At 38.6% G+C, this 15008-nt stretch overlaps 1 protein-coding gene across 2 annotated transcripts in view; it reads left to right on the forward strand.

Moving 5' to 3' along the window:
- PRDM5 (PR/SET domain 5) overlaps nucleotides 1-15008 on the forward strand; it is a 173493-nt gene that overhangs the window by 56799 nt on the left and 101686 nt on the right. Inside the window, exons 6-8 of one of the 2 annotated variants that reach the window (XM_075200324.1) lie at nucleotides 724-816; nucleotides 1056-1177; nucleotides 14041-14120. In XM_075200324.1, coding sequence (XP_075056425.1) covers nucleotides 724-816; nucleotides 1056-1177; nucleotides 14041-14120 — 295 coding nt within the window. The remainder of the gene's footprint in view (nucleotides 1-723; nucleotides 817-1055; nucleotides 1178-14040; nucleotides 14121-15008) is intronic. The other variant, XM_075200325.1, reaches the window with a different exon arrangement.

Below are 15008 nucleotides of genomic sequence, written 5' to 3' on the forward strand. Positions count from 1 at the left end.
CACTACAGAATCTTCCACCAAGTTTTTATGCCGATTGATTTTACATCCGATCGATGGTCCGATCGCTCGGTCCATGGATTGCATACACACTAGCCTTGTTTTAGACGATTAAGGGAAGAGCGGCCATCACGTTAGCGACTTTTTACAGCCATGTTGTCGTGAGCAATGATTTTATTTATGTACACACTGAAGCAACATTTGTGGGGCATGTAACGATATACCAAAGGCATTACAAATTTACATACACACGCCCCCCCCCAGGTCAAGGAAGTATCAGAGGATTGTCGTGGATCGGTCTGAGGTTTATACACACTACACAATGGAAATGAGATTGGAACGAAAATATTGAACGGTACGACCAACCAAATGAGACGACAATCGTCCATTTTGGCAGACTTTCGACCATCGTGTCACTGCACACACTGACCCGACTTTTGAACAAGCGGTCGTATGTCGGCTGGTTGAGCCGATTATTGGACAAAAACCCTTTAGTGTGTACCCAGCTTAAGATGGTATAAAGTAAGGTATCTAAGTAAGCTATGTGTGCTTGTCGGCAAAGTACTGTGTAGAATAATTCTCACCTAACCCGCAAACATAGTAAAGTGTTTCCTAAAGACTGACTATTAATAGATAATGGTATTTTGTGTGACAATTGAAAATAAGCTGTATAAACAGCATTTTATTGCTGTGTTTGCAGACTCTAAAATGTTCTCTTTTCTTTAGTGTACTTCAGTGCACAGAGAATATCATCTCCGGAGACACTTCAGGGAGTTATCAGTGTACCGTTTGCAATACTTCCTTCGGCTCAGCGTTGAGGTTTTATGTTTGAATTACTGAACTGCTGTCTAATTTCTGGCTTCCTTTTTGCATGTCTGCTTTCAAGCTTCCTAGTCTTCTTTTTTGACATCTAACCAAGAAAAGAAGTACTGTCTCACCTCCTATTTAGGTAATGCACGAGTTAACTTGATTTCTTACTGTGAAGCATGCACAAAAATGTACAAATTGACCAAATCCCTTATTTTCTTTAATTATATTTGCTGTTTCCTTTTTTACAGTTTTGAACAGCACAGAGAGGCCTGCAAAGGAGATGTCAGATTTATATGCAAAGCTGATAGTTGTGGGAAGAGATTCAGAAGCAAAGATACCCTAAAAAAACACAAGGAAAATGTGCATACAGGTATGTTTTACAAAAGTCTGAGTAATTTCAGTATTTATACATCCCTTCGATGAGTATATTCGTTTGAATAGATATTTTGTCTCCGTTAAATGTTAAGGAATATGTATGCATACTTGCCAACTCTCCTGGAATATCAGGGAGACTCCCGAAATTCCAGGTAGGTCTCCCGGGTTCTCAGGAGAGTGGGGCATCCTCTTAGTGAAGTGAGCAGGATTAGAGTCGTCATGGTGAAATTCTTCAAAACTTGAATCATTTGGCCCAGCCCTCTGCTGTAAAATGACACGTATATCAGAGGATTAGGGCCAAAATGACACAATTCGCCAAGCCCCGCCTCCCTCAGTACACACCCTACCTTCCTTTCGGGAGCTCCCGAAGGGGAACATCAAAGTCGGCAAGTATGTATTTATCTTTTGAAGCAACAGATGCATATGTTTTGATCAGCTTATAATACACAGTGTGGGCCTCATTTAGAGTTAAGAGCAGAGCAAAAGAAAAGGTGCAAATTTGCAAATTTATTTTGTTCTGCAGGTGGGGTTGCGGGGGACAGATTTATAGCTGGGAGGAGGGGTGTCCAAGCTCATCTCTAAACTGCAGTGTAAAAATTAATTGTGGCCTCACGTAAAAGCAGTAAATATTTTGCAAATTGCATGTGCACACATTGCAACATTATTTGTCCAGGAGCAAATTTGCGCTTTTTTTTTTTTTTTTGCATTAATCCTAACTATAAATAAGATCCAGTATCCATAAGTAGCATTTGCACCAATGGCATCTGCTCGAAAAACATATGTTATTCACTTATTGTCAAATTCAGGGGGGGGTTACAGGTTCCCAGAATACCCCCGGTAGACCAGATATACTATTTGAAATATGAAGAAAAACTGTTGCTTTGACATTCCTAGTACTGTACAAGCACTTGGGCTCTTGCTTGCTGTAGCTGGGCAGTGTAATTTGTACACATTTATATTGCATTGCGAACATATGCTCCTAAAATTAAAGAACATAAATGTGAAAGGACTCTTATTCTTATTTGTCATAAATAAAATGATACTGCTATTTTGAAGGTATGAACTTTAAAATATGAAAAATATATAGTTTAGGATTTTGTTATATCATTGACCAAGGTTCTAATATACTTTTTCTGTCAGATGTACTAAACATTTGCAAATTGTTTTCACAGAACTGACAACACATTATTTCTTTCTGCTGGGGGCAATTGCATAATTGACACCTTTCTTTCTCATTTACATGTGCACTTTTCTTCTTAACAATGACATGATGAGACTTCTGTTAAGCTAATGATTGTGAAACTATTGGTGTGATGACACCAACAAAATTAGTCTCTATCTATAAGCAATGTGCTAATGTAAAAAAGAATCCAGATATATAAAAAATTTGGATTTTAAAGAAACCCAATCTAAAATATGTGCTCTGTCTTGTGTCATTGATCTTTTAACGAAGTATTTTAACCATGCATGTATGTGTCTTTGTAATTTGCTATTTTACATTTTGATTTATTATTATCATTAAGATAAACTCTTTAGCAGGCTGTATATAATGGTACCTGTTGCTAAAGGCCTGAGCTCTGCATGTGGCAGCCTTTTCATGTTAGTGATTTTAAATCCAATCATGTTGGGTGCATTACTCAGTGGTGATGGCCAATTGTATCTGATCCCTGTGCCTTGAAGTTCAGATTCTTCATACCTAGGTTTAATTTGGTACACTCTGCTAGAGAGTGTGTCTTGGTTGTTTTAATCAGTTGATTAAATAATAATTTAAAGCATTTTCTGTTACTATTAGGGACTGAACGTATAGCTCTCATCTATGTTGGCGAATGGACAAGTCTCTATAGTGCAAATCTGGTGCAAATAATGCTAAAGATTTGGTCAAACTGCCATACAACAGCCCATTGATCCCAATAGGCCCTTTTCTAGCCTACTCCTACGCTCCACGCCGAGCCTTCTCCTATGCTCCATGTCGAGCCTTCTCCTGTGCTCCATGCCGAGCCTTCTCTTGTGCTCCATGCCGAGCCTTCTCCTGCACTCCACGCCGAGCCTTCTCTTGAGCTCCACGCCGAGCCTTCTCTTGAGCTCCTCGCCGAGCCTTCTCTTGAGCTCCACGCCGAGCCTTCTCTAGAGCTCCACTCCGAGCCTTCTCTTGAGCTCCACGCCGAGCCTTCTCTTGAGCTCCACGCCGAGCCTTCTCTAGAGCTCCACGCCGAGCCTTCTCTTGAGCTCCACACTGATCCAAGGGACTCAATAATTTGGTAACTTTTGCTTGCAGTTGCCAGTTTCTTATAGACACAGGTCGAAACATCCAGTGTGTCCTCCTTAGAAAAGTCTCTGTTAACATGTCCCAACATGGAAGCTAGTGTAGCAAAGGTATATGACTTCCTGGATAGTCCTGTAGAGACTTAATTTTAACAAGATAAGTAGCCCTTTGTTCAGGCGCTACTACTGTCATAATTTGTGACACCTGCCACAGGGTCTAGTGCTGGATGTTTGCCATTGCAAGCCAGGGAACTTTTTTTTGAGTTGGGCCTTGTCCTGGTGGTCCCCAGCCTCCACCTATTAACACCATCTCTCCATGCTTGTTATTTAACTGCCAGGTCTGTGCTGCTGTGGTTGTTGGCTGTTCCATCAATGACTCAGTTGTTATTTCTTGTGCTACCTCAAGTGGCTTCATATCCTCGTGGCCTATACGTTTCAAACATCTTGGTCACATCTCCTTCACTGCCTGCCTGTACCTCTGCATCCTACCTTGATCTTCCTGACTGGCTAACATCAACCTCTGTCCTCGCAGTCACCCGCTCAACATCCATCCTCCAGCCTGTGTTCAGTTGCCCCTCATTGCTCTATGGCTCAGCACTGTCTTGTTTCTCCACCTGACTACCGATGACTTAAGCCACTGAAGAATGGCCTCTCTACAATCTAGGCCAAACAAGGCCCCTGCTCTACGGAGGACTCCACTGCATTGAATATTCCACTCCATATAATAACTATGGACTTGTTTGATGACTTGATTATCAAAACATGTATTTCTTAAAATCAATTATTATACCTACATTGCGTAGGTAACTTCAGAAAAGTACACTTGTTACTTAGAAGCAGACTATTTAGTACTGCTTTAACAACTACAATATTCTCAAGTAATTCACCACTATTTTAAATTGCATATATTTTACTACAGATTGTACAAATACATCATGTAATTTGGCAGAAATCACAGCATTCAATCATTCCTTGTAGCTAGCTAAAGTTTATTTCTATCCTTGCTTTTAGGAATTGTGATTCACTCTTCTTTGCAGAACTATTTTTGCTCAGAATTATTATTTTCATGCATGCTTCATATAGCTCCTTGCACTACATGCTTCACATATTCTCAATATTATTCCAAACCCTTAATTTTTAATTTCTTAACTGCTCCTGACACATTAGCTTTTAGAATTTATCGGTTAATTCGTCCATTCTTCCTTCTGCCTGAAGTATATATTTGCGGTGCCGCTGACTCCCACACAACTAAAATATAATAGATCCCAATGCCGTAATGAGGGTGGTGCAGGCGGTGCCGTCGACCAGGGCGCAAAGCCAAGGGGGCGCAGCAGCCGCCCACTACCTGCCTTTAGCTCTTAAGTTCCGCTTAAGGGCTGAAGAGAGAGAGATTTTAACTTACCAGAGTTTGATGCTTCAGCCGTTAAGTTCCGTCGTGGAACGCATGTGCATTCCACTGACAGGAAGTTCGGCGTTTGCGGAACTTAACGGCTGTAGCATCAAACTCCGGTAAGTTAAAATCTCTCTCTCTTACTCTGCTCCTATCCCCCCATCCCCCTCCTTAGATGGGGGCCGCCGGTGCCCTGTCTCGCCCTGGGCACCAAAATGTATAGTTACGGCACTGATAGATCCAGTGTCATACTGGGGCATGAAGGGCCCACCGGGGGACTGCACCGCTAGAGGCCCACCAGAGGGGGCGTGGTCAGCCATCAAAGAGGCGAGACCAGACACTAGAGGGTAAGTGGTCAGCCCACGAATGACAGCTAGCACCATAGTGTAGTATATAAAGCATAGTATAGAAGAAGTAAGCGCTAGGCGGGGCCGATCTTGGGTGACCGGCTTACATAGCAACAGGTGAGATATTGGCCGGGTCACGCTCAGGAAATGGGACGGTAGTATTATTATTGTTACCCACAGTGCACACAGGGTTAATGAATGGGGGGCACAATGGAGGGATGGAGAGTTCATCCTGGTGGGTGAAGGCATACACATGGATAATAAAAGGGATGAGGGGCACCTAGAAGCTGTGATCATTTCATTCTGGCTCTGGTTAGGCATGAAATTATGGGGGGGGGCTGGGGTTGTTCACAGATGGGCAGATCTGCACACAGGGTTGAGAGAGGGGTTATCTCTTCCTCAGGGAGGTGGATAGGCATGAAATGAGGGGTGCTGACGGATAAGGTGTGTGATGCTCTGCTCACACAGTGTTAACGAAGGGGAGGGGGCACATAGGAGTGGTGTAGATTTTCATAGAGAAAAGATGGGGTGTAAAGGACACTTGGAAAGGAAAATAGGTGTTTGGGACAAGGTGCACTATGTTTTGCACACTGTGTTAATGAAGGGAAGGGGGGCATATAGTAGTGGTAGTGATTTTATTCGGGGGGGTAAAATAAAAGTATACTGATAGATAAAAGGGGGGGTTAAAGTATACTGATAGGGGGGGTTAAAGTATACTGATAGGTAAGTCGTGATTAAAGGGGTACAGGAAAGTATGAGGGTGGCTGAGTGATAAAGTGTGTGATGCTTTGCACACTAGGTTACTGAATGAGAGTGGTCATGTAAGTAGACCTTTAGCGTAAACTGGGGATGTAAGGGTCACAGCTGAGGGATACGGCATACAATGCTCTGCACACACAATTGATGAAGGGGAGGGGACATTGTGGAGTGGTGGAGACTTTATCCTGGGGTGTTGGGCATGAAATGAGGGATAATATACATATGGGGGTTACAGAATAGATATAAGGGTGCTAAAGGGTAAAGTGCACACAGAGTTAATGAATGGGTATGGTCTCATAGTGCTGGAGATTTCATTCTGGGTGGTTAGGCATGGAATTGGGAGATAATACACTGATAGGAGAAAGTGGGTGTGAGGGGAATGTGGCGAAAAAATGGTAGCTGGGTTTGATGAGCGCGGTGATGTCGTACACCTGGGGGTCAGTAAAGGGGAGAGAGCACACAGGATTTATTGAGATTTTTGGGTGGGAGGTTAGGCAAGAAATGGACATGAAAGCAAAGTAAGTGAAAACAACATTTAAAACCATATGGATGTAGAAAAAAAATGAGGGGAAAAATATTTGAGGGGAAAACTAATGACTGGTTCCAGGTTTGTTCTGAACATTTTACAGAGCAGTCTTACCGGTCTAGTGGGCTGCGGAAAACTTTGAAGAAAGATGCTTTCCTTTCAGTCTAGCTCCGGCCAGCGTCCTTTCTTCCTGCTCCTCTGGGCGGACAGGAACTCCTTCTCCCCTGCGCAAAGTGGAAAAACACACTACCGCGTTCTCTGCACCTGCGCGGTTACCCAAAGTGTCGCCGCCGTCGGGAACAGGCTGATCGGTAAGCTCCGCCCTAACAACGGAGGGGGCGGGGCTTCATCTTGCGGGGCCTACCAGTGGTTAGTCCGGCTGTCCGGCAGGCCAGTCCGAGGCTGGATAGATCCAACTCCATGCCTGATGGTTGGCAAGGTGTTCCATTCTTCAAACATTTTATATTTTCCTTTTGGTGTATCTTTGTGTTTGTGGGCAAAAATTTACATTTCCCCTGGTTTTGCAATGGTCAATATTATTTCATTTTCAGCTGTTTAGAGGGGCCCATGGTTGTTAAGAGTTGGCTTAGTGTTGTTAGAGAGTGGTTAGAAGAGTCAAATAATTTATTCTTCCTGACTTAGTGTTGAGACCTTAAAAAGTAAAAAAAAAGTATTACATCCCCAACACATTTTTTTTACACTGTATTGCTACAGATTCTGAATTCGAAATAAAAAATGAACAAAAAATGATGTGCACTAATCCAAAAAATATTGTGAAATCAAAATACATATTTGAAAGCCTTTCCAAAATTACTAACAATGAAAAACAGAAATGATTACATTTTGCAAAAATGTTGCATACCCTCTCTAATTACAAGCTCATATTTGCACAGATGCATTCCTAAAAAGTCATACAATAGGGTATATTTACTAAAGCTTATTAAAAGGAAAATAGAGATGTTGCCCATAGCAACCAATCAGATTCTAGCTATCATTTTCTTGAATGTACTAGATAAATGATAACTAGAATTTTATTGGTTGCTATGGGCAATACCTCCACTTTTCCTTTTTAGAATGATTGATCTTTTTTTTTCCCTGTGCGTTCCCTTGTGACTTTCTATTCCAAATATGTATTGGACGTATCTTGCAGTGTCCTTTCTATTAAGAACAGAGCGGACCTAGACCTGTATTTATCATCATATGTATCTTCACTTCTGCTCATTGCTGAACACAGACGTGCATATATCTGATGCACGTGTGTTTTTAAAAGAACGCACATTACTTTAGTTTTGTATTTTGTAATGAATGAGGCCCTTAACCTTAAAACATGTGTGTGTTTATTTTCTTTGACTCATTTGGTATATTGGGGTTTATTATGCTGGGACCACTGAGCTGGTAAAGTTGGCACTCCAGGGGTACTAATCTTGTTAATTGACATGGACCCCAAAGCCTAGTGGGTCAGAAAGAGTCCCAGACTTTTCAGAAGAGGGCTGTTAGCTACTGTAAGAGTATTCTGATTCCAGTCCCTTAGAGGCATCCGCTATGCACTGGTTTTCCCTGTAGCAGAGAAGTCTCCCTTTTAAAGAGAAGTATTTGGGAGGTGGTGGTAGCTGTCATTGTTTTGGGGGTAGATTTCGAAGATTTTATAACTTGGAGTGCACAAGAATGTGCCACTTTTACTGTTCATGGGGAAGATTCAACTGCATGTGATGTGGTGGGCAGACATCACCGTTATGTCCGGCTGCGCACCTTTATGTGGTGAGCAAAGATTCCTCTCCCATTTGTTGTATTTCGGTTAGTTGATTTTGACTTTTTTTTTTTTTTAATATTATTATTATATCAGATTTTGCAAAACAATGTTTTATAAAATGTTATATTTTTCAATGATAGAAGCAACATTTTTGCAACACTATAGAATCTCTGGCCACTTCTAAATCATATCCATTTTAGCTTTGTTGCGCATGCTATCAATGACACGTATTTTGTAGTGGAAAATGTGTTATCACAAAACCTCAATGCATCATTCTATTTTTATGAGTGAAGTTGTCATCAGAAGCAATTCTTATTTTTTAGAAGGGTATAACACTTTATACCCTTTCTATAAGCTCAACCAAAATGGAACTTAAACTGTTCTAGTTTCATACTGAAAAATATTGAAAAATCACAATAAAAAGCCACTAACCCACTCACTAGGAATGACTGCATCAAGATCTAGTGCCTGACTGTTATTTCACTCCAACCACAGGTGCTGCAGATTCATTCATTTAATTTGAGACCCAAACATAGTAATTTGATTCACAAAGCAGACTGCATGTGTTTGATACTTTTTACTCATCTGACATGCGTAGGATAATTCTTCAACGTATTGCAACGAGTTTCTATATAACGCCTGGGGAAACACACTTAACATGACGCATTGTGCTTTCATAAAGAGGCAGCATGCGGAAGATTAACAAAAGCACCCGGCATTAGAAAACAATTCGACACGTGCTACATCTCTACGTCATGTTCCATATTCCTTGTTGCCTGTATATTCCTTTTATTTTTAAGTTAAAACTACAGAAAAACTTTAGCAATGTGAGAGGAATCCTGAACACCAGTTGTGAGTTTGTGCAACTATTGTCATTTTGACTGTCAGCTTCTGTCCTGATTTTGCCCCTCTCTTCACTTTAAAAGACGTTGATAAATAGACTCCAGTGTTTTTGTTTTCTTGTTAAATATAGTATTTTATGTGGTTCATTTGGTTTCAGTAGCCAGAGGGATCAGAAAAAAAGGTGATATCCGATACCCTCTGAAAGTCTTTGCAAGCTTCAAACCGGAAAATCAGCTAATCAGCCAGTTCTGCTAACTGAAAACTAGCTCAAGTTAAGAAAAATAATCATATGCTACTCCTAGTCTTATAGCATCTGGTTGCTTTCCTGCAGTAAAAATAGTGCTTTGTGTACTGATCATGCGAAGACATCTGCAAATGTTTTTAAAGTAAGATGCTTTGATAGGAATGTTTGGTTACATTTCATCAATGTCTTGCAATTTTTATTTTATTTTTTTTATTTTGAAATTTGCTAAATGCTATTTGGCAAAGTAAAATTTAACACATCAAAATACTTCCTGAGCAACAATGGAATGGTAGTAAACTTTCTAGAAGAACAATGACCATTAGACATTGGGGGATACAACACATTCCTTGAGCATCTTCATGGCAACTAGATTTTGTTTGGACTGTTGAGAATTAGCGTGCTGACTCTCATGGACTTGGCATTGTGTCACCATGTCTTAGCTATAATTAGGTCTTTTGGGATGAAGTTCTCACATTCTGCGTAACGAGTTTGCAGTGCACGTATAGTACCAGCTTTAAATAGTGGGAGAAATAATCCCAATGCAGTTAACTTCTTTACTGACAGTGTTGTTTCTTTCTCAGATATTATTGCTTTATATTGATTTTGCTGGGCTTAAAAAATAGTCTAATTTTCTGGAGCATGAAACTATAGAGTTGTAAAGCTTTTGAGGCTTCTATCCAATTGAAAATACAGTGCACCACCTTTATGATGCCAGCTAATAAAACAGGACAAAACTGATGTTATAACAAGAGTGCCATATACCGGAGTTAAAGTGATGATATGCAGGGAAGCATAGCATTGTATAGGGGTCCGATATAAAGAGGAAGCACTGTATATTTGTATTTTTTCCTTTTTTTTGAATTGCTTTTATTTCACTCCTATTTCATAGTGCAATTTAACTTTTCAAATTTACATCGCTTTTATTTCAGACTTATTTCATACCTCTAGTGCCAAATGTCATTGTTGTGGGAAATTACAATATTGTAATATTGCCATGTATATTATTACATTTGGCACTTCTATAAAAAATATATTATGAACAGTAAATTATCACATAAATATATGTTTTGTAAATTTGTAGATTCAAATGCTGTCATGCAATTTCACCAAATTGTTATCAGAATTATGTTGAAAGCTGTGATTTTCTTTGTGCATGATTTTAAATGTACCCTTGAAAAATAAGGGATTCCATTGATATAGAACGTTCATTTTTATCATTTTCACTTTGGAATTGTACATTTTTCAGCTTTTATATTTAGGTCAAGAAGTTAAGTAATTGCAATGAAGGAAATATGTTAGGACAAGGATTCCCAAACGCTGTTCCTAATTGTCAAGCCAATTATTTTTGCAAATAACAGGACATTTTCCAATTTAATTAGCAATCCACTTATCTAAACACTGAGCTTCATACTCTTTGTCTTTAAATTGTCCATCTTATTATGTCAATAAAAGTCCCAAATTGTCTTTATTATATAAACAGAAAGATTTCTATAACACTCAGATGCACAAAGCATTCTGAAAATTGTCAATCATTTCACTTATATGATTGAGCAAGTACTGTTCAGGTGTCAGTGTTGATGGTATTGGATCAGTCATGGAGTAGGACAGTGTTATAAGTAGATGACAAATATAAAAGCAAGAAGGAAGTACGGCAGTCATGCTAATCCTCATATGATCCACCCGATATATTTGCCAATGCAGATGTTGAAGGTATTAGGTCCCAAAAGCGTGATTCTGGAGCAGATACATCCTAAGAAGCCATTCAATTACTAGGGGCTGTCAATGATAAACATTGTATTATATCAATATGTAAAAGAGATTGACATATTGATATTAAGTATTGAGTTAGGAAGGTAAATTATCATCCTAATACATTTGTGGATTAGAACAAATAAGGCCATAGTGTAACACCTGTGTTTCAGTCTGTGCACAAAATGCAGATTACATCATACTTACCAACATTGTACATCTTCCCTCCGGGATCTCCCAGGAGAAAGGTGATGTGTAAGTATAGAAGGGGACGAGGCTGATACAGGAAATTGCATAATTGTATCATTTTGCCATCCTGCACACTTCACTGGGAAGTGGGTAGGATGCGGTAGAATGGCTGCTCTCCCGAAACTCTGGGAGCCCTTCCCGGAATTTGGGAGTCTCCCGAACAATCTGGAAAAAGGGGGCAAGTATAGGTTACATTGTAGTCATGTTTAGGACTCTTTAGTAAATCTGTACATTCAGAGGCTTCTGTAGAGTTGGACGCATTTGCTCCATGAACATAAGCAGGAAAAGAGACGCGTTTAAAAAAGCTCATTTACATGCATATTTTCCGTCGGATGCATCTCGGGGTACATCCAGCAGTACATCACCAGCATATGTGCCAAATTTGTGTGTATAAATAGTAATAGATAACCACTAATATAGCGCTCTATAATCCTAAATGCAGCCAAATTCCCAATATCAGAGTATACAATCTGAAAATGTCAATGATAGTGATATAAATCAGGACATTTAGCGCATACAGGTTCTCATAAGTAACATGCAATATCAAACATATCCATAGTACAAGTCCACTCTTATAAATTATAGAGGGTAACTTATTCCATAATGCAAATATCGTCCTTCAAAGTGTTATACACCTTCTCTTCACCTCCATGGAAATAATAAAAAAATGGATTCCTACCAGAATTCTTGATTATATGGGCATATAAGGTATCAGAAGGACTCCTCTCGATATCGGGGCTTCCAGAGTTACTCCCACCTCAATATTATCCTCTCCAACCGCGACATCCGCATCCAATGATAATAATAAAAGGAAAGTAGACAGAATCTAGCATGATACCATTTTGAACAACTTAAAACCTTCAATAAAATTCCAAATACAATAAAATAGAGTGTGATTGCTCCTACCAGAAATCAGGTTCTTAGCGCATATACAGAAATCAGATGTTAATAGTCCCAGGAAGATCTTTCCCTATTAATGCCTTCAAACAGATAAATGATACAGCGCTCACCACATTCCCAATCACCAGTCTTATCACTCTGACGCGTTTCGATCGTCTATCGGTCTTTGTCAAAGAGATAAGACTGGTTCCAAATCCCCAGCTTTTTATACTGGATATAGCCAATCTGCGATGATGTTATTAAAAATTCCATATTATAAAGAATAAAAATAACATATCCCAATATGAACATTTCAATATGACCCATAGGTACCATACAGAAAGTAAACAGAAAGTAATATATTTGATTACGATTTATTTTGATTATATGTTTACCTCATATGCCCATATAATCAAGAATTCTGATGTGGCTGTCGTGGTTGGAGAGGATAATACTGAGGTGGGAGTAACTCTGGAAGCCCCGATATCGAGAGGAGTCCTTCTGATACCTTATATGCCCATATAATCAAGAATTCTGGTAGGAATCCATTTTTTTATTATTTCCATGGAGGTGAAGAGAAGGTGTATAACACTTTGAAGGACGATATTTGCATTATGGAATAAGTTACCCTCTATAATTTATAAGAGTGGACTTGTACTATGGATATGTTTGATATTGCATGTTACTTATGAGAACCTGTATGCACTAAATGTCCTGATTTATATCACTATCAAATTTGTGTGTATGTTTACGCCCCACAGTATCTTAGAGATAACATAGAGAGGTGGCTTGACAGTGTTAGCATTAAATTCAAAACTCGTATTACTCAATTTGTATACAATATTGTAGTGTAATGGAGTATAATATACACAAGAGTAATGTCAGGTATTAATAAATGTGAAAGTCGCATTTTCCATACAGTACATAAATTACAATCTATTTATAAAATATAAACTATAAATGAATTCACTTAAAATCAAACATCTGCAAAGAGGTAGTTGCGGCTCCATAAAATATCCACACTAATGTACGTACTGTCGCCTAGAAGGGTCAATCCGCAATTAGCCTATCTGAAGCCGCTAGCTAGTGCTGCTGAACATTATCATTGATCGAGTGTAGATGTGTCTGTGAGCACCTATTCCTCAGTGGCAGTCATGTGATCGCCCCTTATTGTACTCGGTGTACACTATGGAAATACGTAGTTTACACATATTTAAGGATTCTACTTTTGGGCAAATTTATTTTCGGTCTTCCACCTCTTCCCAGATGCAGGCACCAGTTGTATTTTATAATGACTGACAGCAACTTGGCTTCTCCTGAGTATCAGGGGAAACCATTACCCTCAACCATACAATTAGTAGTTGAGAGTGATCATGCTGAGATCGCCATGTTAGAACGTCTCAGCATTTAAACTTATTCTCTTAGTATACTCTCTTAAGTGCAGACGTTGGAACACTATTTTGCCTTGCACTACTCTTACTAAATGAACCTAAATGATAAATTAGTACTATGTAGAATGAATATTCAGTTTTCATAAAAGCTAATTGACCTGATTGCTTGAAATAACTTTTCAAAGATAATAAAAATATGTTCCCAAACCTAGCAATTTGACCATAAATTGTTGACATTAAATGGACTGACCTTTTTTGTAAATCATATGTAGTAAATTAATTAAATGAGAAGTGAGCGTTCATGAAAACAAAACTAAAATATATTAAACATGTGGAACACCTACTAAAGGATGTAGTTTTGAAATTGACTTAAAAATAACCATATAGCTTTCATTTGAAAAAAATGAGGATTCATTGGAAACATTAAAAGACTTTCCTCTTACTTGAGGTATATTTTCCCTTTTTACAGGAAATTCTAAGAAGAGGCTTATGTGCACAGTTTGTAACAAAAAATGTTCCTCGTCAATCAACCTTCAAGAGCATCGAAAGGTCAGTTACTGATGGCTTGGCACATGGCAAGTCTAACTTAGATCTAAGGTCAGAGACTGCAAATATTGACAATATACTGTCTTTCAAGTTATTGGTCGCCATTGTGAGCTCCAGATTTTAAAGTTTTGGTCATATTTAGAAAAAGGTGTAGTCATTTTTTTGATTAAATAAACAAAATTTAAATTCTACTTTGAGACACTCAAACCTCACACATTTATTTGTTTAATTGTTCCTTAGATGTTTGATATAGTTGTATGCTATAAATACAGGCTATGAGAGAACTAAGGAGTTGTTGTTACCAGCTCTATTATATTTTACGGACTGGGTAACACTTCCGTAATTTTGGAATGGAAACTTAAACATAAATGTGGATGCATCAGGGATATAGCTTATGTAAAAATAAGTATTGTGATTTAAAGATTTTTGGTGGGGAAAAAGTGGACTCCGGCTCACACGGGAGCCCTAGACAGAGTTAATGGTAACGTTTATTATGGTAATATGTTTTATATTATATTGTTATACGTCCATCTCTGTTAGCACAAATTTTATTAGCAAAAATTTCTAACTTACATTTCTATTAGACAAATACAAAAGGAAATAATGTATGAAACATTTTAATTAGGCTTCCGTTGATAGTGAGAGAAATTACTTTGCAACAGTCAATAAGAATCCTCTATAGTGAATGAGTAAATTTAGTTTCTTTCTTAAAAAAAAAAATAATAAATATGTAATTTCTCGGGGTGGCTCTATGAAAAGACACTTGCCTCACATAACAGGATTTTCGTGGAAAATTGTCCAGAATAGAATATTAAAATGCAGATTTTTGAACCGACATTGCCTGTCTTAGTGGTTTCCTTATTAATTTAACATAGAATGACATCACATTAT

Source organism: Mixophyes fleayi, chromosome 1, assembly GCF_038048845.1.
Source record: "Mixophyes fleayi isolate aMixFle1 chromosome 1, aMixFle1.hap1, whole genome shotgun sequence".
Taxonomy (NCBI): Eukaryota; Metazoa; Chordata; class Amphibia; order Anura; family Limnodynastidae; genus Mixophyes; species Mixophyes fleayi.